Source organism: Thunnus thynnus, chromosome 19 (genome assembly GCF_963924715.1).
Source record: "Thunnus thynnus chromosome 19, fThuThy2.1, whole genome shotgun sequence".
Taxonomy (NCBI): Eukaryota; Metazoa; Chordata; class Actinopteri; order Scombriformes; family Scombridae; genus Thunnus; species Thunnus thynnus.
The window spans coordinates 13,670,998-13,690,541 of record NC_089535.1 but is presented as its reverse complement, the minus strand read 5'-3'; the positions used below and the strand labels follow the sequence as shown (position 1 = coordinate 13,690,541).

The 19,544-nt window shown below is 38.6% G+C and overlaps 1 protein-coding gene across 1 annotated transcript in view; it reads right to left on the bottom strand.

Moving 5' to 3' along the window:
• Window positions 1-19,544, bottom strand: part of LOC137170519 (astrotactin-2-like) — a 287,500-nt gene that overhangs the window by 89,137 nt on the left and 178,819 nt on the right. Inside the window, exons 11-12 of the mRNA XM_067573959.1 lie at window positions 18,113-18,263; window positions 332-498 (exon numbers count right to left, since the gene is read on the bottom strand). Coding sequence (XP_067430060.1) covers window positions 332-498; window positions 18,113-18,263 — 318 coding nt within the window. The remainder of the gene's footprint in view (window positions 1-331; window positions 499-18,112; window positions 18,264-19,544) is intronic.

Genomic DNA, 19,544 nt, shown 5'->3' with positions numbered 1-19,544 from the left:
AATGAAGGAATTGGTAAAGGTTGGATGTCAGAGTTGGTGAGAAAATACTGTAAAATTGTGACACATGAAAAAAAAACATACATATGTATATGACACCAATGCTTTCTTATTTGTAATTTTGGGCAAATGTCTTTCATCACATGTATATGTGAGCTGGTGATTATGAAGTCAGTGGTCATTTCTTATTTATATATCTAATTTTCTTTGTGTGGTTGTTTGTCTGAGAAAGAATTTATCGATTGAAAATACTACTCATGAAGCCTATTTCATGAGGAAGCTTTATTTCCAGCCTGCAGACACCTTTCAATTCTTCACTGTTAGTTATTCTCACCCGCAAAACATGAGCACGTTGCTGGAACTGGGGTCATCTTCAAGGGGCACAAGCTGCTGGAGACACAGCTGTTCACAGCCTCCATTGAAGCCATCCGTGCAGTCAATGCCCCTGGAGTAGTCATAGCAACCTGAGCCATCCTTCATTGGCCTCAGCCCCTCTGGACACTGTGAGAAAAGAAAAAAGAGAAAGAAGAAGAGGTGGTGGGAGGGAAACATAGAGAGAAGGTGAGGAGGAAGGCAGAGATTAGGAAGAGAGAAGAAGAGAGTGAGGCACAGAGGTCAGCATGTGCATTTTAATCAGGATCAGGCGGCACTGAGGAGGTAAAGATTAGAAAGATGATGGAGGAGAAGTGAGCGGTGGGATTTAAGAAAGGCGAGAGAGGCATTCATAGAAAGAAGATTGAAGGTTGCCAATTATCTTATTTGACAGAATACAGAAGGAAACACTTTGTCATTACTGCTCATCTCACTATTTGAGTTAAATGGCACTTTTAGTCGACACAGAGGTCTGTGCAAGCAAAAACCTCCACATGTTCTTCTAGTGAAGGTCCACACTGACAGGTGGTAAAGAGCATGCAATGAAAGCAATACAAAGGAATGTAGCGTATGGGGAATCCTCCATTCCAAATTAGATCAAAAAAGGGGCATGCTTAATTTAAAAAGGATAATAAATGAGTGGTACTAGATATTCTTAACACAGAGGCTTTGAGGAGCAGAAATATCTCAATTTCATATCCAGAACCTTGAGGTGACATTAAGGCCTTCAATGGCGGCTATTTTGGTAAAATCAGTGGTGATGTACGGTACAGATTTTAAAGAAAGACTGTCAATGAACCAGATACATGTTATTGATATCATTAGCTTCTATTACAGATAAACATATTGTTTCATTTAGGTCAAGGTCAAGGTAGAATTCAGGGGAATGAAATTGCAACTTTCAGTTTACCAATTAGACCCACCAACCTTCCACAACCCTCACATTTACCTGGCCATACACACCCTGAATAGAAATTTGAAGTTGCTATTTAATGATTTATATTTCCTCCAGCATTAGAAATACAAATTAAGCACAAATGAAACAAAAGGAAATGCATTCTATAACAAAGCTGGACTCCATCTCTCTACTAAAGTAAGCACTCAGGGTCCAATACACAATGACTGTAGTTATGCACGTGAAACAGAGAAAATACTTCCACAGACAGTTCATAATCAGTTTGTCTGATATGCTCCAAGAACATGGCAATTGTGAAGTAGGAGCACAAAGGAGCGAACATACCTTCTCAATCCAAACTGAAGGCACAGAAAATAGGAATGATCCAAGAGCCAAATATGATCAATCCACTTTTTTTTAGGATGCACATTATTTCATTTTTAAGTTTCCAGTTCTGCCAAGTTCATTCCATTAGGTGCCTCTAAATTCTACACACTGCACCTTTAATACCTACTAGACTTAATAGCTAATGTTTATTATATATGTTACATTATCCATCTCAGATGTAAACAAAAGACTATCCTGCAAACAAAATAAAGAGGTTACGCTTTATTACCTTTCTGCTGGCTCAGCTTATTTGCTAGCAAGCATGACAGGAAACACTAATAACAACAATTGTCATAATGAAAAAAAAGATCTTGAGAACAATGTCTACTTAGTTTATCATTATATATGATGATGATATTTCTTTAATTTTCTTTTAAGCAATTGTAAGATTTAGTGACTTAATGGTAACATTAACATATTTTGAATTATTTCATGCTATAATACAAGTTGCCCAACATTTTTACTCTTCAGATGTAGTTTTACATTTTTCAGCATCACCATTCAAGATCTACCAGTCCAAAATCCCAGTCTCTGTCTCATGATTAGTTACATAAAGCTACTGTTGTACAGCAGACACATGTTTTCCATTTCAGAGAAGGGAGCGATTATCTTAATCGGATCTTTGGCATTGGGAAGGGGATGCAAATTTCTCATATCCAGGGGTGTAGCAGCTGGTGGCAAGTCTCAGGCAAGCAGATAGGTGGTCATCTGTCATGGTGGATCTGAACTTGGCCTTTATGGTTTTCATGTGGGAAAAGGCAGATTCACATAGGTAGGTTGATCCAAATAGGGCTGACAGGTAAAAAGGCACATCTTCTTATGTTAGGATACTTCTCCTCTGAGAGGAGGTGCCAAAATTCACCCTTCATGTCGGTGGATGCCCTGGATTTCATCTGAACATCATTCTGAAGGGTGAGAATTTCCTTCTCCATTGAAGTAGTGTCCAGGAGGAAAAGTGTTCCCACTTTGGAGGCATCATTCACATCAATATCTGTGCCAAATGGGAAACACATGTATGTTTGGCTTGAGTGATGCAAAGTCCGTGACACATCTTTAAAACTCTGATGCAAAGCACTCAACTTGTTCAATATAATGGGCACTGTCGAGTTGAGCTGCATCTTTGCCCAGACGCTCATGTTCTAGATACACACTTTGAAAGTAGCGCAGGTCCTGGCGGTGCAGCTTGGTTGAAAGTAGCTGTAGTTTGCGCTTAAAAGTATTCACGGTGCTGATCATGTCAATTGTAGTTTTGTTTTTCCCTGCAACTCCAAATTCAGTTCATTCAGAATGCCAGTCAAGTCAGTGAGGAATGCCAAGTCCATGAGCAACTGCTTGTCATCAAGCTGGGCATACACTGCATCTTTAGACTGCCTGGGAAATTCTTCACGCAATAGCTTGCAAAATCTTGCCAGAAAGCCATCTCACGTCAGTATGCAACAGCAACTCAGTGTGTTAAGCTTCAGTCTCTCACCTGAGCATGGAATAACTTCTTCTGAAGGCTTCTTGTGCAGATGGAATTCACAATCTTCATGGCAAAATCCATAACATCTTTCATGTTCAAAACCTTCCTGCACAAAGCTTGGTGGTGGATGATGCAATGATAATGGATAATGTCTGGGAAAGAACTGTGTCAATTACACAACCGCGACCCACCATTGTAGGGGCCCCATCAGTGGTAATGGAGACTAGTTTCCAAATAGGCAGGTGGATTTTGTCTACTAATTCCATAAAGGCTTGGCTTGAAAATATCCTCTTCCCCTGTATGTCCTTTCAGTGGAAAAATGGCGAGTATCTCCTCTTTGGCATTCATGTCGTCAAACACCAATTTTAATGTTAATACACAACTGTGCCACATCTGTGATGTCTGTGGACTCATCATAATGAAGGGAGAAACACTCACAACAGTCAATGTCATTTATCAGTTGATCCTTGAGGTTTCCCACTTTGTGCACACATCACCCTGTTACTGTGTTTCTGGATAGCTGAATATCCCTGACAGCTGCCATGATTTCAGTTTTATTTTTAAAATCTCTGAACAACGTCAAAAGCACAGCCTCCAAAATGCCTCTGCCACCATTTCTCCATCTTTGAATGGCCTTTTATTTTTCACAAGAACATGACTCATTTGACATGATACTATGGTGGCTACTTTTGCCCTGGTGTTGGGCTTTGTGAAAATGGGCTGTTGTGCTGCTAGTTTAGATTTCAGTTCTTGACTCTTACTTTTCAGAGCTCGTTCTTGGCTGGGAAATCCATCTTGTAGGTTTTGTGCATGGTTTTAAAATGCCGTTCTAGATTGCCCTTCTTTGCCAGCGCGATGTAAGCTTGGCATATCAGGTACACACATTTTGAGTTTCACATAACAACAAAAAATCCTCTTCCCCTTCCGTGTGAAAATGATAGGTCTTCCGTTTCTTATCTGTTCCAGTTGCCATCTTTGATCAGCTATTGAGCCAACTTGCCACACCCAAGCCCAAGACCTATATCAGATCCAAAAGTTTCACCACTTCTGATGCATGTGCAAAGTTTTGTGACTTTTTGAGCACCCCCAGCACCTCAAAAATGCTAAAAGTAATTAGGGGGCGCTATAGAGCCGATGTGGCACACCCAAGCACAATTGTGATAGCAAAGTGAAGTATTTACTAGTTCGACCATGGGTTTAAAAGTTTCATGAGTTTTTGTACAACCTAAAGGCCTCAAAAGTGTTCGTAAAATGAAAATTGACACACAAAATCCAGAATGGCTTACTTCCTGTTGGGCAAAAGGATTTTTTCTTGACACTGACAAAAGCAACTAGTTTCGCTGAGAGCTTAGGCTTATTTAGTGATTTTGTAGCATTTGTCTGGTGTCAGCATAATATTATAAGTACTGTGTGAATTGTAAAGCATATCTCTGTGGCTTTTATTGCATTTCATATTTCTAGCTCAGTCAGTGTCCTATTCAGAGGCTCTCCAAATAAAGGTCAGACTTAGCTTGCCTGTTAGCTATCATTTGTAGTAATGCAAAGTCAAACTTGCAGATGGCAGTCTGCAAAATATTCATAAGAAAACTGATTGCTACACCCAACACAGCAGTACTGGGAGATTCTGTTACCCTCTGAGTGACAACCCTGCTCTGTGGTGTTATTGCAGATTATACCAGTTTACTACCATCAAATTAGAGGCCTGTGTGTGAAATAAGTACACCTAGTAGATATGTACATATGTTGATGGTGTAGTATTTTATTTCATAGTGACTTGAATAAAAGAAAAAAGGAAAGCAATATGCCACATCCAGAAAGGTGTGCTTTTTATATCAATTTCTCCCTGAGCAAGAACATCAGCGTTTCACAGGTTAGTAATGTGTCATTGCTGTGACTTTCATGTTTCTATATTGTATCGTACTGAGTAATACATTGAAAAACAGCACTTATTTACCATTCACTTGGTACAGGGTACATAAAGTTGGATGAATATAATTGATACTATGAATAGTTTGCAGTCATTATGGAAAAAAAAGCTCATCTTTGAATATTTGACGGGTTTTGCCTGCTGGGACTAGAATCCAACAATCAATTTACACTGTCAGACTTCAGCTACATGCTGAAAATGTGTCGGCCTTAACTAACACATCCCTTCTCTCAGAGCTGCCAGCGTTGCTTTAATTTCAGTGGTCCTACGGTTCTGTCGGATAAAAAGAAAATTGTAAGAGATACTGAGAATATTTCACAGTTTTCAGAGCACTGTCCACCAGTTTCACTGATGGCCACCCTTACTCATCTGTGATTCCTCATGTCCTGTGTTCTTGCGCAGGATTGGTTGTAGGTGTGTGCGGCATGATACAGTAAAATGTTGTCTGTTGGTGTGCCTCTGTTATATACAGTATAAAAATAAATTATGCTGTTTTCCCTTCACTGCAGGATGTGCCATAAGGGACAAACATAAAAATTCTGGGGAAAAAAAAAAATTTCTTGCCCTTCAGCATTGTTTTGATAATACAGAATGGACAGTGATCCTCTTTTAACAATAGAACCAAAGTAATGAATCTTGTATGTCAATATTGGTCTGCAAGGTCCCTGTGATCTGTAGTAATCAAGTTAAGATTCTTCTTGGTAATGAACCTTAGGTTTAATTAAAGGCATCATTTGGTAGGTTTTAATAAAGGTTATGTAATGCAGGGCAGGGAAATTAGGAAGATAATCAAGTCAGAAATAAAAGAGCCAAAATGCCATGCAAAGACAAGATTGAGCCACGCTTGAAATTAATATTAGAGATGTTTAGAAAAGCATGAAACATAATTGTATTACCATATCTCGTCCAGGACAAGATAAATAGTTCTTTTTAGTTCTAATAAACAGTTTGCTGCTTCATTTAACACTATTAAAGTTACAGGAGTTTAGGGGAAGAATTCACTGTTTGGTAATGTTTTACTGTAAATACTGTGACAAACCTTTTTTGCATGATAAGTTGTAGGAAGAGCTCTGGATCCGATAAGATCTGTTGCTGGATTCTTAAAACCAGAGTAGAGCAGCTTTCTTATGTTCTCCTCCGCTTTTTGGAGCATTTCACCAGCAATAAAATATCAAACTGTTCAGAAAGCACACCACTGTTAAATGTGAAACCTTAAAAGAGTTGAATGCCCTCAAAGCAGCAGCCATTCTCCAGTTATCGAAGCTTTTGTGAAAATTATCAAGCACAAGATTTTAATACAGACAAGGGGGAAAAAATGGAGACAGAATATGTAGATACGCTTAAGATACCACCTTAAGATTACTAAAAGTGCTTTGACATTTGGAAGACCCTCACACTCACCTCAGGCTTTAATTTACAGATATCTCTGCATTAAATTCTTATTTCAAGGATTTCTCCATCTACTTTCTCCCTCTATACACTAACAATTGCCACACCAATTATGGAAATAGATATATACTAACTCTGTTATAGTCAATTTAGTCAAAGGAGGGGTGACAGGTCATGAGACTGTTTAATGTTATCCTAAGTCTTTAGGATATTCATGTTATCAAATTAAGATCGCTATCTCACAAAATTGAATGAATGCAGTTTTCACACAAAGGGTACAAAAACTGAAATAATGTTACATCAAATTTCTCTTTGCTGTGGAAATGTTCAAATTTTACAAAACAGATTAAGCGATGGCATGTTGGATATTGTAGGAAAATCATTGCCAAAAACTAAAGCAGGATAAATGCATGTTAAACTTTATGTATTGTTCACATGTGTGTTCTGAACAAAGTCCTATATGTGAAACTTTCAATGAAAAAGCTCTCTGGTCTCAGATCCATTTACTGTATCTCATGAATGTAATGCTAACTTCCTTACCAGAGCAAGATTGGAGCCATTCATCACACTGAGGCAGGGCCATGGGAATAACTGTCTGTAATTCACGATTGTCATGCAGCACACTGCGGCTGAATGAAAGGACTTAAGGTTAGCCATTAGCGCAGCCCACTAACTACTTGCTCTTTCTGCTCGGACAACTCTCCAAAGACATGAGGGCTAGGAAGGGGGAGGATTTGCATTTCAGATAAATGAATTTCAGTCAGTTCTTCTTTAGTGATTCTGTTATAGCAGCACAACGAGAACAGGCCAAGAGATCGACTGCACTTGTTAATGAAACACAGATACAACTTTATTGACTGAGATGATGTTACTTTAATTACCAGCTTGACAGCTGATCAGTAATTGAAAATGCATCACATAAAAAAGAATTTTAAAAAGAAAAAAAATTCTGGCCACTGTGTAAATACTTAATGTTACATATATTGTTGGGACGGGCAGTAGTGCGTTTGGTTATTAGCAATAATTCACAATTATCATAGATAATTATGAATTATGAAAATAAGATATTGTTAACAATCAATAATTCTGGCACCAACTGTTGGATCTGTGGTGAGCATGGTTGGTTATTAACAATAATTAACAATTATCAGTGATAATTATTTAATTATAAAATTAATAGAATTATTAATATGTATTAACAAATACGGTGCACCATCCGGAAACCGGGACCAATAACCAAACAAGGTAGTCTCATAAATGGGAGTTCACCTAGGATGTTAATATCTGAGAGATATCAACATTCAAGGGTGAACAAAGAAGGGTGAATTCGAGCTCTGACTCCTTCAATCAGCCGCTATTTACAATACGTTACACACAATAATGACAAAAGAACTTCTCTTTAAAGATATAACAGTGTTTATTAAACTTAGCAAAATTAACAAAGTTAACAAATGCTTCATTCAATAAACAACTATTCTAAAATCTAATTCTACCAAACAAAACACAAACAGCTATATACAGGGTTGAGCACATGCAGGGGAATGCATGTGTGTGAGTAGGTGTGTGTGTGTGTGTGTGTGAGTGGGTGTCTGTGCCAAGATGGCGACTTGGCCTGACATGATGACGTCATCGGTCTGCAACGCGGACGTGACTATGGGAGGAAGTCACATCACGCGAGACCCAAATGGCGGAAGTACGTCGGTGTCTTGGTTAGACAAAAGCAAGATGGCGCTGCCTGGTGGTCGGCGTCTTGCACTCACCCAATTCCGTGAAAAACACACGTGTCTGATGGCGGATAAGGAAAGGCAAAGCAAAGCTATGTCCGACGTTATCTGACCATCAGATGTGCAAAGAGATGTCGGTGCGTGTATCTGTGTGTGTGTGTGTGTGTGTGTTAGTTGCAAGAGAGGGAGAAGAAGGAGGAAAAGCCATCGTGAGGGGAAGAGAAGCGGCTCCTTTGTCCACAGACAGCATGCGTACGGACGGCAGTCTGTGATGCACGTTGTCTGGTTTCTGATCGACAAAGCAACTTACTTTCTCACTCATGGTGGCACAAATACAGTAGTAGTCCCGAGCGGGACAAACACAAAACAGTCTAGCATGGTGAACACAACTAAACAGGCAGCAAACTTAAAATACTCCTACGAGTAAGCAGGAAAAATGTACTCGGTGGTCCGTCAACTCACACAACGAGAAACAATAGCAATAAAGCTAAAAAGCGAAATGCTAAACAACAGCACTGATGCTGAAAAGAACACACAACTAACACTGCCTCTGCCCAGACTTATGCCTCTTACTTGGTCGCTTCAGGAAGCGAGCAGGGTGTGTATGTAGTCCGTCTTTCCGTCCTTGGCTTGGATGCAGATGGTGGCCGTTCTCGCACGGTCGGCGAAAAAATCACGGCAGCTGGCTCTCAGTGGCGTGGCTTAGAGAACAGCAGAGTCGACTCGGTGAAGAAGAGCGGGGCAGAGAAGTTCCACGTCTTCCTGAGTAAACTTCGTTTCTTCCTTCTCGAGGGAATTTGAGGACGCTGGTTACAGCAGCGGTCTCTCTCGGATCCAGGGATTGTGTTCGGGTGAACACAGGTGAAGTCTCGTCTCATCCGGCGAGGGGAGTCTTTCCGTGAGGGGAAAAACACGTGCGTGGGGTACCCCCTTTAGTCAAGCTGACTCACAGAGGAACAGAAGTTACCCTTAGCTCAGTGACATGGGAAAGGCGTGTGTTTCAGGGTGTGCTCAGTTTTTAAAGGGGCTGCGTGTCATGGCTGCGTCATCAGGATGCTCCGCTGTGCAGGAGCGTCTCCGCCAATGAGAGACTGTATGTTGACTGTTCCCTGCTGAGGTGTGAAAATCGCAAAGCATCCTTGGAAATGGAGTTTGCAATGGACTCCCATTGTCTATAAGCAGCACTTTGGCACTATTCCTTTGTCTCGGGGGAAACAAAGGAAAAAGCACCTCGTGGTCAAGTCTCATAGTTTACATGTAGGCCTTCTCTGTGTGACCTTGTGGTTTGAGGCCCAACAATATTAAACTCTGAAAAGTAGTTTAAAAAGGGACACATTAGACAGACGTGTGTTTGTGTGTTTTTGTGCTTACAAATTTGAAAGTTCAGTTGAAAATGATTAATATATTATAATATTATAAAAAATATTATTAGATAAAATTTGATGGATTGGATGTTCACATATTATCTTTTCCCTCTTTTACACCTGTATATCTATATTTGAAAGGAACATAAAACACCAAGGGTCTATATACGTATGATCTGGGGGGAAATTACAAATGAGAATTTTATGACACCATTAAATACCAGAGTGATGATATTTCATTCCCGAGTATTGGGATTAAAAGTACAACATAAGCAGGTTTGAAGAAATCAAAGAAAAAAATGAAAAAAGTAAGAGAAAGAGTATGCATGAAATATAATTACACATATACTGTATCTCCCTCCACATTACACTACACATAGATCACCCCTGCAAATTAAAGTTCGCACATTCTGAATGAATGCTATTCATTTTGCTAATTACCCATTAGCCCCCTCAGCTTTAATCAGGAACAGAGCATGATCTATTGAGAACCCTGTCTCTTAATGATCTTGTCAAAATTAAGATGCTAGATGATTGTACTTAGTGGCCATCACACATTTCAGAGAAAGACGAGATGAGATGAAATGTGAGTGATCAAGGATTTACATAATTCTCCCACTGCAACATCTGGAGTTAACAACAGAATACAGCTAGGGAAATGCTGTAAAGACTCGAGAAAATCTTTTCAGTAATTAAAAAATACGGATAACAAGGAAACAATATAGGAAAGATGTGTGCTGAGTATTTCATAAAACAACAGACATTTCAAAAAGTCTTTGAAACAGCGTGGCTCTAAATCACTCTGACAGGCGGGGGGGGGGGGGGGGGGGGGGGGGGAATCAAATACTCTAAAAGCATATTTGACAGTCTAATCTGGTTTAGAGGTGACAGAGATGCATGCCCTTTAGCTCCACTGCTGCTCAAATGGGTTATATTAAGCACAACAGTTTTATTGCTGCAAGAGCAAAAAAACTTGCGAGGGTGCAACACAGTCCCTAAGTGAGAAACAGGAAGTCTCAACCCAGCTGTATGTTGCCCATATTCATGTGAACTCAAGCTTCATATTTAATTTTCAGTGTGAAAACACACACTTGTCTCTTAGCTACTGGGAATGGTGTTGCCCAAAGACAAAAATAGACTTTGCGATTTGAAATAGATTTAGCTTGTCTTTTTAAAATTTTGATCCTCTTATTTTTTGTGTGAATGGCTTATATATGCAAGCATACAGCATGTTTAGATGAATATACACGAAAACACAATTCCTTGTTCTATCTCACACAGGCGTCATTCTAACAGGATGATTTAATCTTGAGCACTCATCTTCACATCACAGTGAAAATCTGCATGTATGAACTCAGATAATCAGATTGAGTCCATTCTACACTTTGGAGGCTGTATTTAAAGACCATATTGTGTATATTTTTCATCCACCACAACAGATGACTGGTGAGAGTGAAGGATAGCTTTGTACTGCGACTCCACCAGACTACGCAGCTCAGCTTTATCGCCAAAGGCATTTATGAGCTGCTGCTGTCTACTGCTTTTGATGATGAAGACAACACAGACATCATCTGTTAAAGATGAGTTATGTTTGTTTATGTCAGGAAAGCAAATAGAGAAAAATATAAACACTGTTACTGGACACAAATTTATTTTTAGTATTGTTAAAATTAATATGTTAACGTGTTTTTGAAAGTGTTTGATTTTGGTTGGATCATTTGAATTGTTCCTTAATTCATAAAATCTATGCCATCTACGGATTTTCTGAAATATGCTTCTAAGACAAAGATATACAGAGATAATGATAGGGACCAGTATACGAGTGCAGCTATTTTCAGATATTACTGAAGATTATTTAAAAAATAACAGCAATATACAATCATTTTGTGCTCTTCTTGACATCTCAATCTTGCCACATAGACACAGCAGATATTACCTGTATTTTATATTCAAACTAGTCAACCAGAGTTTATTGAATTATTAGAAGGGAAAGGAAATTGAAATACTAATCTTTCTCAGCGCATCTTACCTGCTAGTTGGGAATAAAGCCTGCGTGATTTAATACCCTTTCTCAGTCAATTTAATGTTTGCTTAGGTTTGGAATTGAGGCAGACTGAATTGACTGAAACTGATTCTAATTCAAAAATGGTTCTTGTCAACTAATATATAAAATATTGGACCAACTATGGGTTAGAGAGTGGCAGATTATGATGCAATTATGATGTAAAACTAAAGTACTGCATCAGTTGTTCACTGATGTTGCTCCTATAGTGTTTTCCTTAGAAAGGCTTTATCAGCAACTGTGCACAGAATTAGATTAAATTTAATATCTATATAATATTATGTTTTAGTTTTACTGTTATGGTGCAAATATTTGTGAATGTTTCCCTCTTAAAGCCTGTCTGAATTGTACACAGATCTTAATTCCCACCTTTGGCTGCAACAGTGTTATGTGGATCTCCACGGCACACTGAATGACACACTTGATCCGGCATTTAACCAACAGTGTCAGAGTAAAAGGATGAAAGAATTGTTACAAGGCATTTTTTTTAAACCATAATGCATTGAAATTCAATAGTAATGAGGTAAACTGAGCTGTTCAGTGCAGCGGAGCAGGGGGAGTCATGATGCTCAGTTGTCAGGAACATAGGACTGTGGGGACACGCAGGAGATGGTGGGCAGAGGGATTAGGGAATGAGGGTTTGCACAAAACTTTTGTTTGGGCGAAGTTGCCATTTTCCTCCCTGCTGACTCTTTATGCAAACCAGAGGCAACCAAGTGGAAATCTGGCTCCACACGGACAACTCATCATTTAATTCCTGACTTTTGGAGTGTGCCACACATTGTAATAAACTCTTGCACACTGGGACAGTATACAAGCGCCTTAAAATGAAATTGGAGACAACACTATGTGTCTTCTCTAAACTGTTAAAAACTACTAGAGTTTGACAGGCCAAAATTAAAGTTTCGGATGGTGCTTGAAGTTAAAAAAGCATCTTTGCCAACCCAACTCTATCAGAGATGTCCCAAAAGGGACATCAACTGATGAAAGATATGCCAGTGATATCATACCATCTGCTCAGCCTCTGAGTACTTCCTTTAGGAAGACAGATACTGTAGCTGGATACAACAATGTGCCATAAAGAGGAAAAAAAAAACATCCTGCCATTTTCTTAAAGCACACAAACCAGAATATGCTGCAGTTGTCAAAAAGTTAACCTTAAAAATGGCAAGCTACCAGGAACAGTCATGTTTACTGACATTTGAACTTCATCAAGCAGCACCAGGAGAGTTCACTGAGTGCATCAGTAATCCATCAGAATTTGACCATTCATTCCACACCACTGGGTAAAGGCTAGATTGTTGCTGTCCACACAGTACTCACATCTGTCCAATAAAGTTCCCTACACCTCTCTGCTAACAGGGTGGTCCTGTTGCAACATAATTAAAAAGACCTCTGAAATTTTGCATTTACAATTTACATTCGACATGGCAGACAGTGCACTGTGAAACTTCATATTTCTTGTCTTTGTTCTTCCATATGAAAGGTTGATACACAAGTTTAAATTCTACAATTAGATTCAAGAATCTTTTTGATAAAGAGATTCATGGCTGAAAGATGTATTGCAGTATAATTACCATGGTAACTAAATTCAGAGCAAGTTTTGTCTCCTTGAGCAAGGAAAAGTAGATTTGAAAAATGAGACAACTATAATCAAAACCTCCACACCAAAAAATTTCTATCCATTTCACACAGTGGGAAAAAAATGACTGTGATCATGGAAACAACGGTGCAAGCTGTATTATAAACAGCATAACAATATTCAGTTTTACACAGCACATTGTGTAATATAACCAACTGGTGTTTGATGAGCCAAGTGATGAAAAAAGAAAGCACCGGCACAAAAACATTACCTGTCTAAAATCGCTAAACTTCGCTAACAACAGCTGTTATTATAATTTGAGGTTAGCAAGCAAAAGAATAAACCACCTGTCATCCTTCCTGGCTCAGCAGCAGCAGAAAAGCAACACAGGCAAAAAGCAGAATAAGCAATGCCTCCAGAACTTCAGCACTGACTCTGACTGGAAGTTAATTCATTCCAAATGCTTTTCAACTGTCTTAAGAGCAGCAGACAGCCTTGAAGGACTGACTCTGATAATGGATTTTAAGCCCTCTGTGTGGCATGTCGCGGCTCTGTGTTAGCCCCCACTCTGACAAGGGTGGTTAAAATAACACCAACCCAAATGCATCAGAAAGAAAATAATACCACTATGTCTGTGATCCTCTGAGATAATCTTTGAAGACTAGAGGGCCTTGTCGTTCTTTTGTCTGCACAGTAATCAGCCACACGCAGTGGCGTGAGACTGTTCTGAATCATTTTAGAGTAATTTTTTGTACCACATTTATACTCTCTAAAAGTGTGAGTTGAAGTGAAATATTTCCAAGCTGCTTCTCCAGAGGAAAAAGAGGCTTGAATAAGACAGAAGATATTAGTATGTAGTCACTCTCTCATGGTTTTTCTACTTCTCTATCTTTATTGAATGTGCTAATTCTTCCCCAGACTGGACAAAGCATGACAGTTCTTTGATATAATTCTGTCTGCATGCTGATGGTTAGCCATAGGACAAAAAGTGTGTGTTTGCATGAGTGTGGAAACTGTTAATAAGATATGCTATGATATCCAGGGGTTTGACGTGGGATAGAGTTTGACAAACAACCCAAAGGCTTATTAGCATGCACTCATTCATATTTTCTACACACTCTCACCACTGTCCACTACTTTCCACCTCTTGGTCTAATTAGGATTCATCTTAGTGGCACAGGTTTAGTATGAGAAACTGCCTGTTCAATTTTAGTCTCCAGCCCTGTATAGGATGCAAATGCTACTAACACGATGCAAATGAGCCATGGTTGAGCCCACTGTTATGGATGTCACTGTAAATTATTTTACAGATATCAGCTATTTTACCCTATGCAAAGAATGTAGATAAGCTTATGTGACTGAAATTGTATTTACAGTAATACCACAAATCCCCTTGTGAAACATGGGAAACATTTTTGAACAGTTTAATAAATGCAAACACACAATGAAATATGTTAAATTAGTTTTAACAGTTTTACGTGGTTACATAAAAAATATGTGGTAGCACACACTGAATATCAGCAAGTCAAATATTCTTACATTCATGAATACATTTATATTTATATTATACATGTATTATACATTTAAATGAGATATTTACAGAATTGGTTAGAAAGTTAAATAATGTTATGTATGTTACTCTTTTGGGAGAATTCACTAAGGCTTTGCAGTAAGGAAAGTGTCACAAAACATACAGAAAAAGGCCTGAGATGCATACATTACTTGCACTGGTTATAAGCCACATTTGATTGTGCAGGGAAGAGTGACACAGTGCACCTATCGGTTTTCATGCATATTTTTAATAAATTATCCATGTCACGGGTGCTCAGGTGGCATAGCAGAAGAACACTAAACAAATGCAGAGACCTTGGGTTACTATAAAGTGTTATAATATTATATGTAACAATATGATGAACATGTCAACAATACTGTCAACATGTTTGGGGCAAAAGACAATTACCAGTATACTGTATGTAGGCAAAAACCTACCTGGATCATTAAAAAACAGCTACTAAATATGTCAAGGGTGGAAATTTATTTGGTTCAGATGAATGATGGGGAATATGACTCACGTTTATTAATATGGAATAGTCGTCATGGTAACACAGTGGGAGGTAAATCGTGGGGGATGAGTTGCAGAGGGCATGTGCAGGATAACTTGATCTGTTTCTGTATACACGAAAAGTGATTAAACAATGTCTTGCAGAAAATATTACAAGCATTATGTATGCACTGTATTTCCTCAAATAGTGGCCAGAGCCTTTATTTACCTCAACTGCAGAGGGTACCGGGCCTTTATCAGAAGCAGGCGTATATTAGCGAGAGGCCTTTATTTCTTTCTCATATTTTAGTATGAAGCCTCCTTGTTTTCTTATTTGCTTCTGTTTGCTCTGTTAAATTTTTGTTATTGAATTTCTTGTAATCCACTTACTCCAACATGAGGAACAATAATTCTAGGGCTTGTGTTTCACCTGGAACGTTTTGGCATTGCACCACTTAGCTGTAGCATGCAGGTAGCATGCTCATGGATGCATGCTTGCTGGCTTAACCAAGTTACCCTTGATATCCTGGTTACTGTTTACCATGCTCATTTAGTGTTGATGCTGTCATTATTATTAAAATATATTATTAAATTATTGCTTAGCGACAGTGTCACAAATAAAGCTGTGTTATTCATCATTTGTGATCAGTGCCAGACAATAGAACCGAAGGATAACAGTGTAACGAAAGTATGTGACAAGTTCCACTGAGTTTGTCACGATTATTGTCAAAAGACGTTTTTGTTAGAGTAGAAGCAATTGTATCTTTATTTCTGTTAAAAGATGAGGAAGTAGAAAGGGAAAAAAGGAAATTGTATTAGTGTTTATCTTTGGTCGACACACAGCTGATTTATAGCTTCGTCCAAGCTCTTAATGACTCACCAAACCATCCTCCAGCATTTGAGATGGGTCATCAATTTAATTGCTTTACAACCCAGGCCCGCCCCATGCTGTCAAAAGCCTGGCATCAGAAGTTTCCAGTCACCCTGTACTTGTAAATGTGCCAGAAGAAAACCTCTTTTGCACCGCAATTTACAATGTTTCAACTAAAATTAAACTAGGCTTTTTGAATAAAAGAGGGGGACATTTGAAGACAGCTACACGTATATTGTTAATGAATAAATGTATCAAAGTACATTTCATTGTACACATTTTAATAGAACATTCAGAGTATTCATGTTCTAGACATAAGTATAAAAAAAAGATAAAATATGTACATTACAAATGGTATTTGTAGCATTACCTCTACTGTTGTTGTCTCTGGACCAGTTCCTATTGATCCATATTATATTGCGAGTAGCAGCAGTGCGATTCCCCACCACATTCATTACAGTGATACACCTTATGTCATTAATCTTTTTCAAAAGGCAATTTCTGTGTTTTCCCTAAATTACAAATTGGTAAGGAGCAGAAAGTATAATGAAAGGTTAAGTTTATGTATAATGAAGGGGCATATACTAAAGCAGTGTGAGTCATAGCTGCCTCTAACCATAGTCCCACACACAGGAACATACACACAGTGTACATACGTACACTAGAGCATAACACTAAAGCATTCTAATTACTGCTGTAAACAGCACATAAAATATTATGGATTGCTTGGAAATATCACAAAAGCCAAGTTTGAAATACCAGATGGCATGCAAATTTAATGAGTGGCATTATTTTGGGAAAGGAACATTAAAAAGAGGTGATTATGTAGACGAATTTTAGTATATATGCTGTATCATGCATCACTTCAATACTTAAATTAAAACACTATCGCAATTGTTGGTTGTCTGCTAAAGCATACATATCTGCTCTGAAAGTCATATGTCCCATGTTTTCCTTTGAGAAAAACAACCAAACACCAAACAGTTAATCTGTCTGAGAACTGTTAATTCTCCATCTGTGTAGATAGAGTACTTTTTCATACAGCCAATGAAATTGTTTAATTTTAAACCATATTTGCATAAAGCAATAATGTCACCTTTCTACACTAACAGCCAGACAACAACCTGCTACACAACACAAGAGCCACAGACTTTGAACAACAACCCACATTAGCTTTCCTGCTAAAGTCTCCTTTTTATCTAACTTACAAATATGAACATGCCCAGTCTTGCACCTTAGCTTTTAGAACGAGCCACCACACAAACATTCACTAGAGAAAAGTTCACTGCTAACAGCAGTTTGCAGGCTTGATAGCTAATTAGCTGCTCAGCTGCAGTGCATTAAACAGCATGTAAATGCATCTGCAGATATCTCTTTGGTCCGGTTAGATGACAAAACATTGTCTGCCCATGACTTGTAAGCTACAGCACAAGTTTGTTTTCTTAATCTCTGGTTTCCCTGCCAGGGCTCAGCCTTCCAGCCACTGTCTATCAAACACAGACACTGTGTTTGATCTTTAAACTAAAATTTATACACTCTGTGCATTCAGTTATAAAGCTGATTGGCTATTATGTGCCACTCATGGGTCTCCTTAATCTGATTCCAGTATCTCCCAATGTGCCCCAAATTTATGGGAGATTTTAGATGCAACGGGAAGGGTAAAAATACATGGAGTGTGACAAGCTTGAATTCTATCATGCACAGACAGCATATCTGTTGTTTGTGTCTAGCCAGACTAAAAGCTTGAATCCAGCATCACTAGTGTGGCACTATTCTGCTGTCCCACTGAAATTGGTTGTCAAAATCCTCTGAGTTCTCCTAGCTAGTTAGTTACAGCTCAGCATCAATTCAGCTGACAGCAGGCCTTTTATCAGTCGGTCTATTGCTGGCAAAGTGTACTTTGTACTTTAATTTAGTCTTGGATCAACTGTGGCTGTAACCATAAATAATACTGTACATTTACCTCATCTACAGTAACTTGGTCATGACAGAGTGTCATCTAGATACAAAACCAGCATATGGCATCTGTTTGCACTTACCATGCAGCCAGACGAGTCTAACTGTCGGTCAGACACGCACTTGAAATTCTTCTTGCAGCCACCATTATCTTTGGAGCAGTCACGGACAGGCCCAAAAGATGCCAGTAGGTCCTCTACTGTCTCAAAGTAAGTAGACATCATGGCCTCTTCCCTGAAATAGAAAAAAAAAACATGTTAAAAAAAAACAACACACAAAAAAACCAAGATTATACACATGTCTTTGCATAATGTTTTAAAAGTGTAAATAAGGCCATATCACTGCAAGTAATGACAGGTGAAAATTAATGCTTGAGCAGTTAAACATAATCTTTCACCACCTGGAATACAGCCTCTCATAACCTTGTAGGTTCTAGTGCAATTAAGAAACTATTCATGCATACACATAATGTGAAGAAATCGTGGTGTTTTGGTGGCTTTCGTACCCCCACCTGCAATTAATGACTACTTGTAATGTTTGCAAGTCAGGTATTCAGGTATTTCTGTTTTCTTTTTCTCTAAAAGGGAATGAAAGTCAGTTTAATGCCTCTTATATAATTAAAATATAAATTCTGAGTGTGAATATTAATAACAGAGATGTTACTGAATACATCAACAATGTTATGACATGATGTGTCTAAATTTCTAATTTTTTGAGATTTCAGAACAAAGTTGTATTTGTGTGTCAGCCAAGGTTTTTTCTCTGTAAGCCTTAACTTTATTTTGTGACTGGAGGCAAATATTAATAAACCTTCAAATAGCAGTTTAAACTGATGTATTCTTGAGGCTTGTGTTGAGCTGTAGCAGGCTACAGCATTTTCAAAACAGCTGTTTCAAAAGTTTCACCGGAGTGATGCATGCAGGGATTCATGCTGGTTCATCGTAGGTCATGTCTGGGACTAATTGGTGCACTGGCATTAAGTGGACATGTTTGTCACGGTGTGTTGACAGAGAGTCGAGGGAATCAGTGTTTACCATCCATTAACTTCCATCCTGTTTGCAGAGAGGCTCATCTGTCATTTTAAACTCAATCCTAACCTGATTGGTTGGATTATGGACTTTTTAACTGATCACAGCGTGTGAGAGTTAATGGTGCTCTCTCCAACAGGCTCGATTCATCCACCGGTTCACCTCAAGGTTGCTGTCGCTCTCCCATTCTTTACATCTTATTGTTATGTTTCTGTCCCAGTCTGGCCCTATGTCCCTCCACCAGATGCCCTCAGGCTTTTCTGCCTGTTTAAGACTGGACTGAGTGGGAAGAAGGACAGATAAGAGAGGTTGCAGATTATATTTAAGGACCACTTGAGAAAATGTTGTTTTTTACATTGACTCTCATTGGAACTAAGTGCAAAAACGAACTGGAACTCAGAGAAACAGTTGTCTTTCAGCCCAATTTATGTTACATTTAGCCTTAATATGTAGACCACTACTCTTTTTGGTAAAGGTTCCCAGGGTG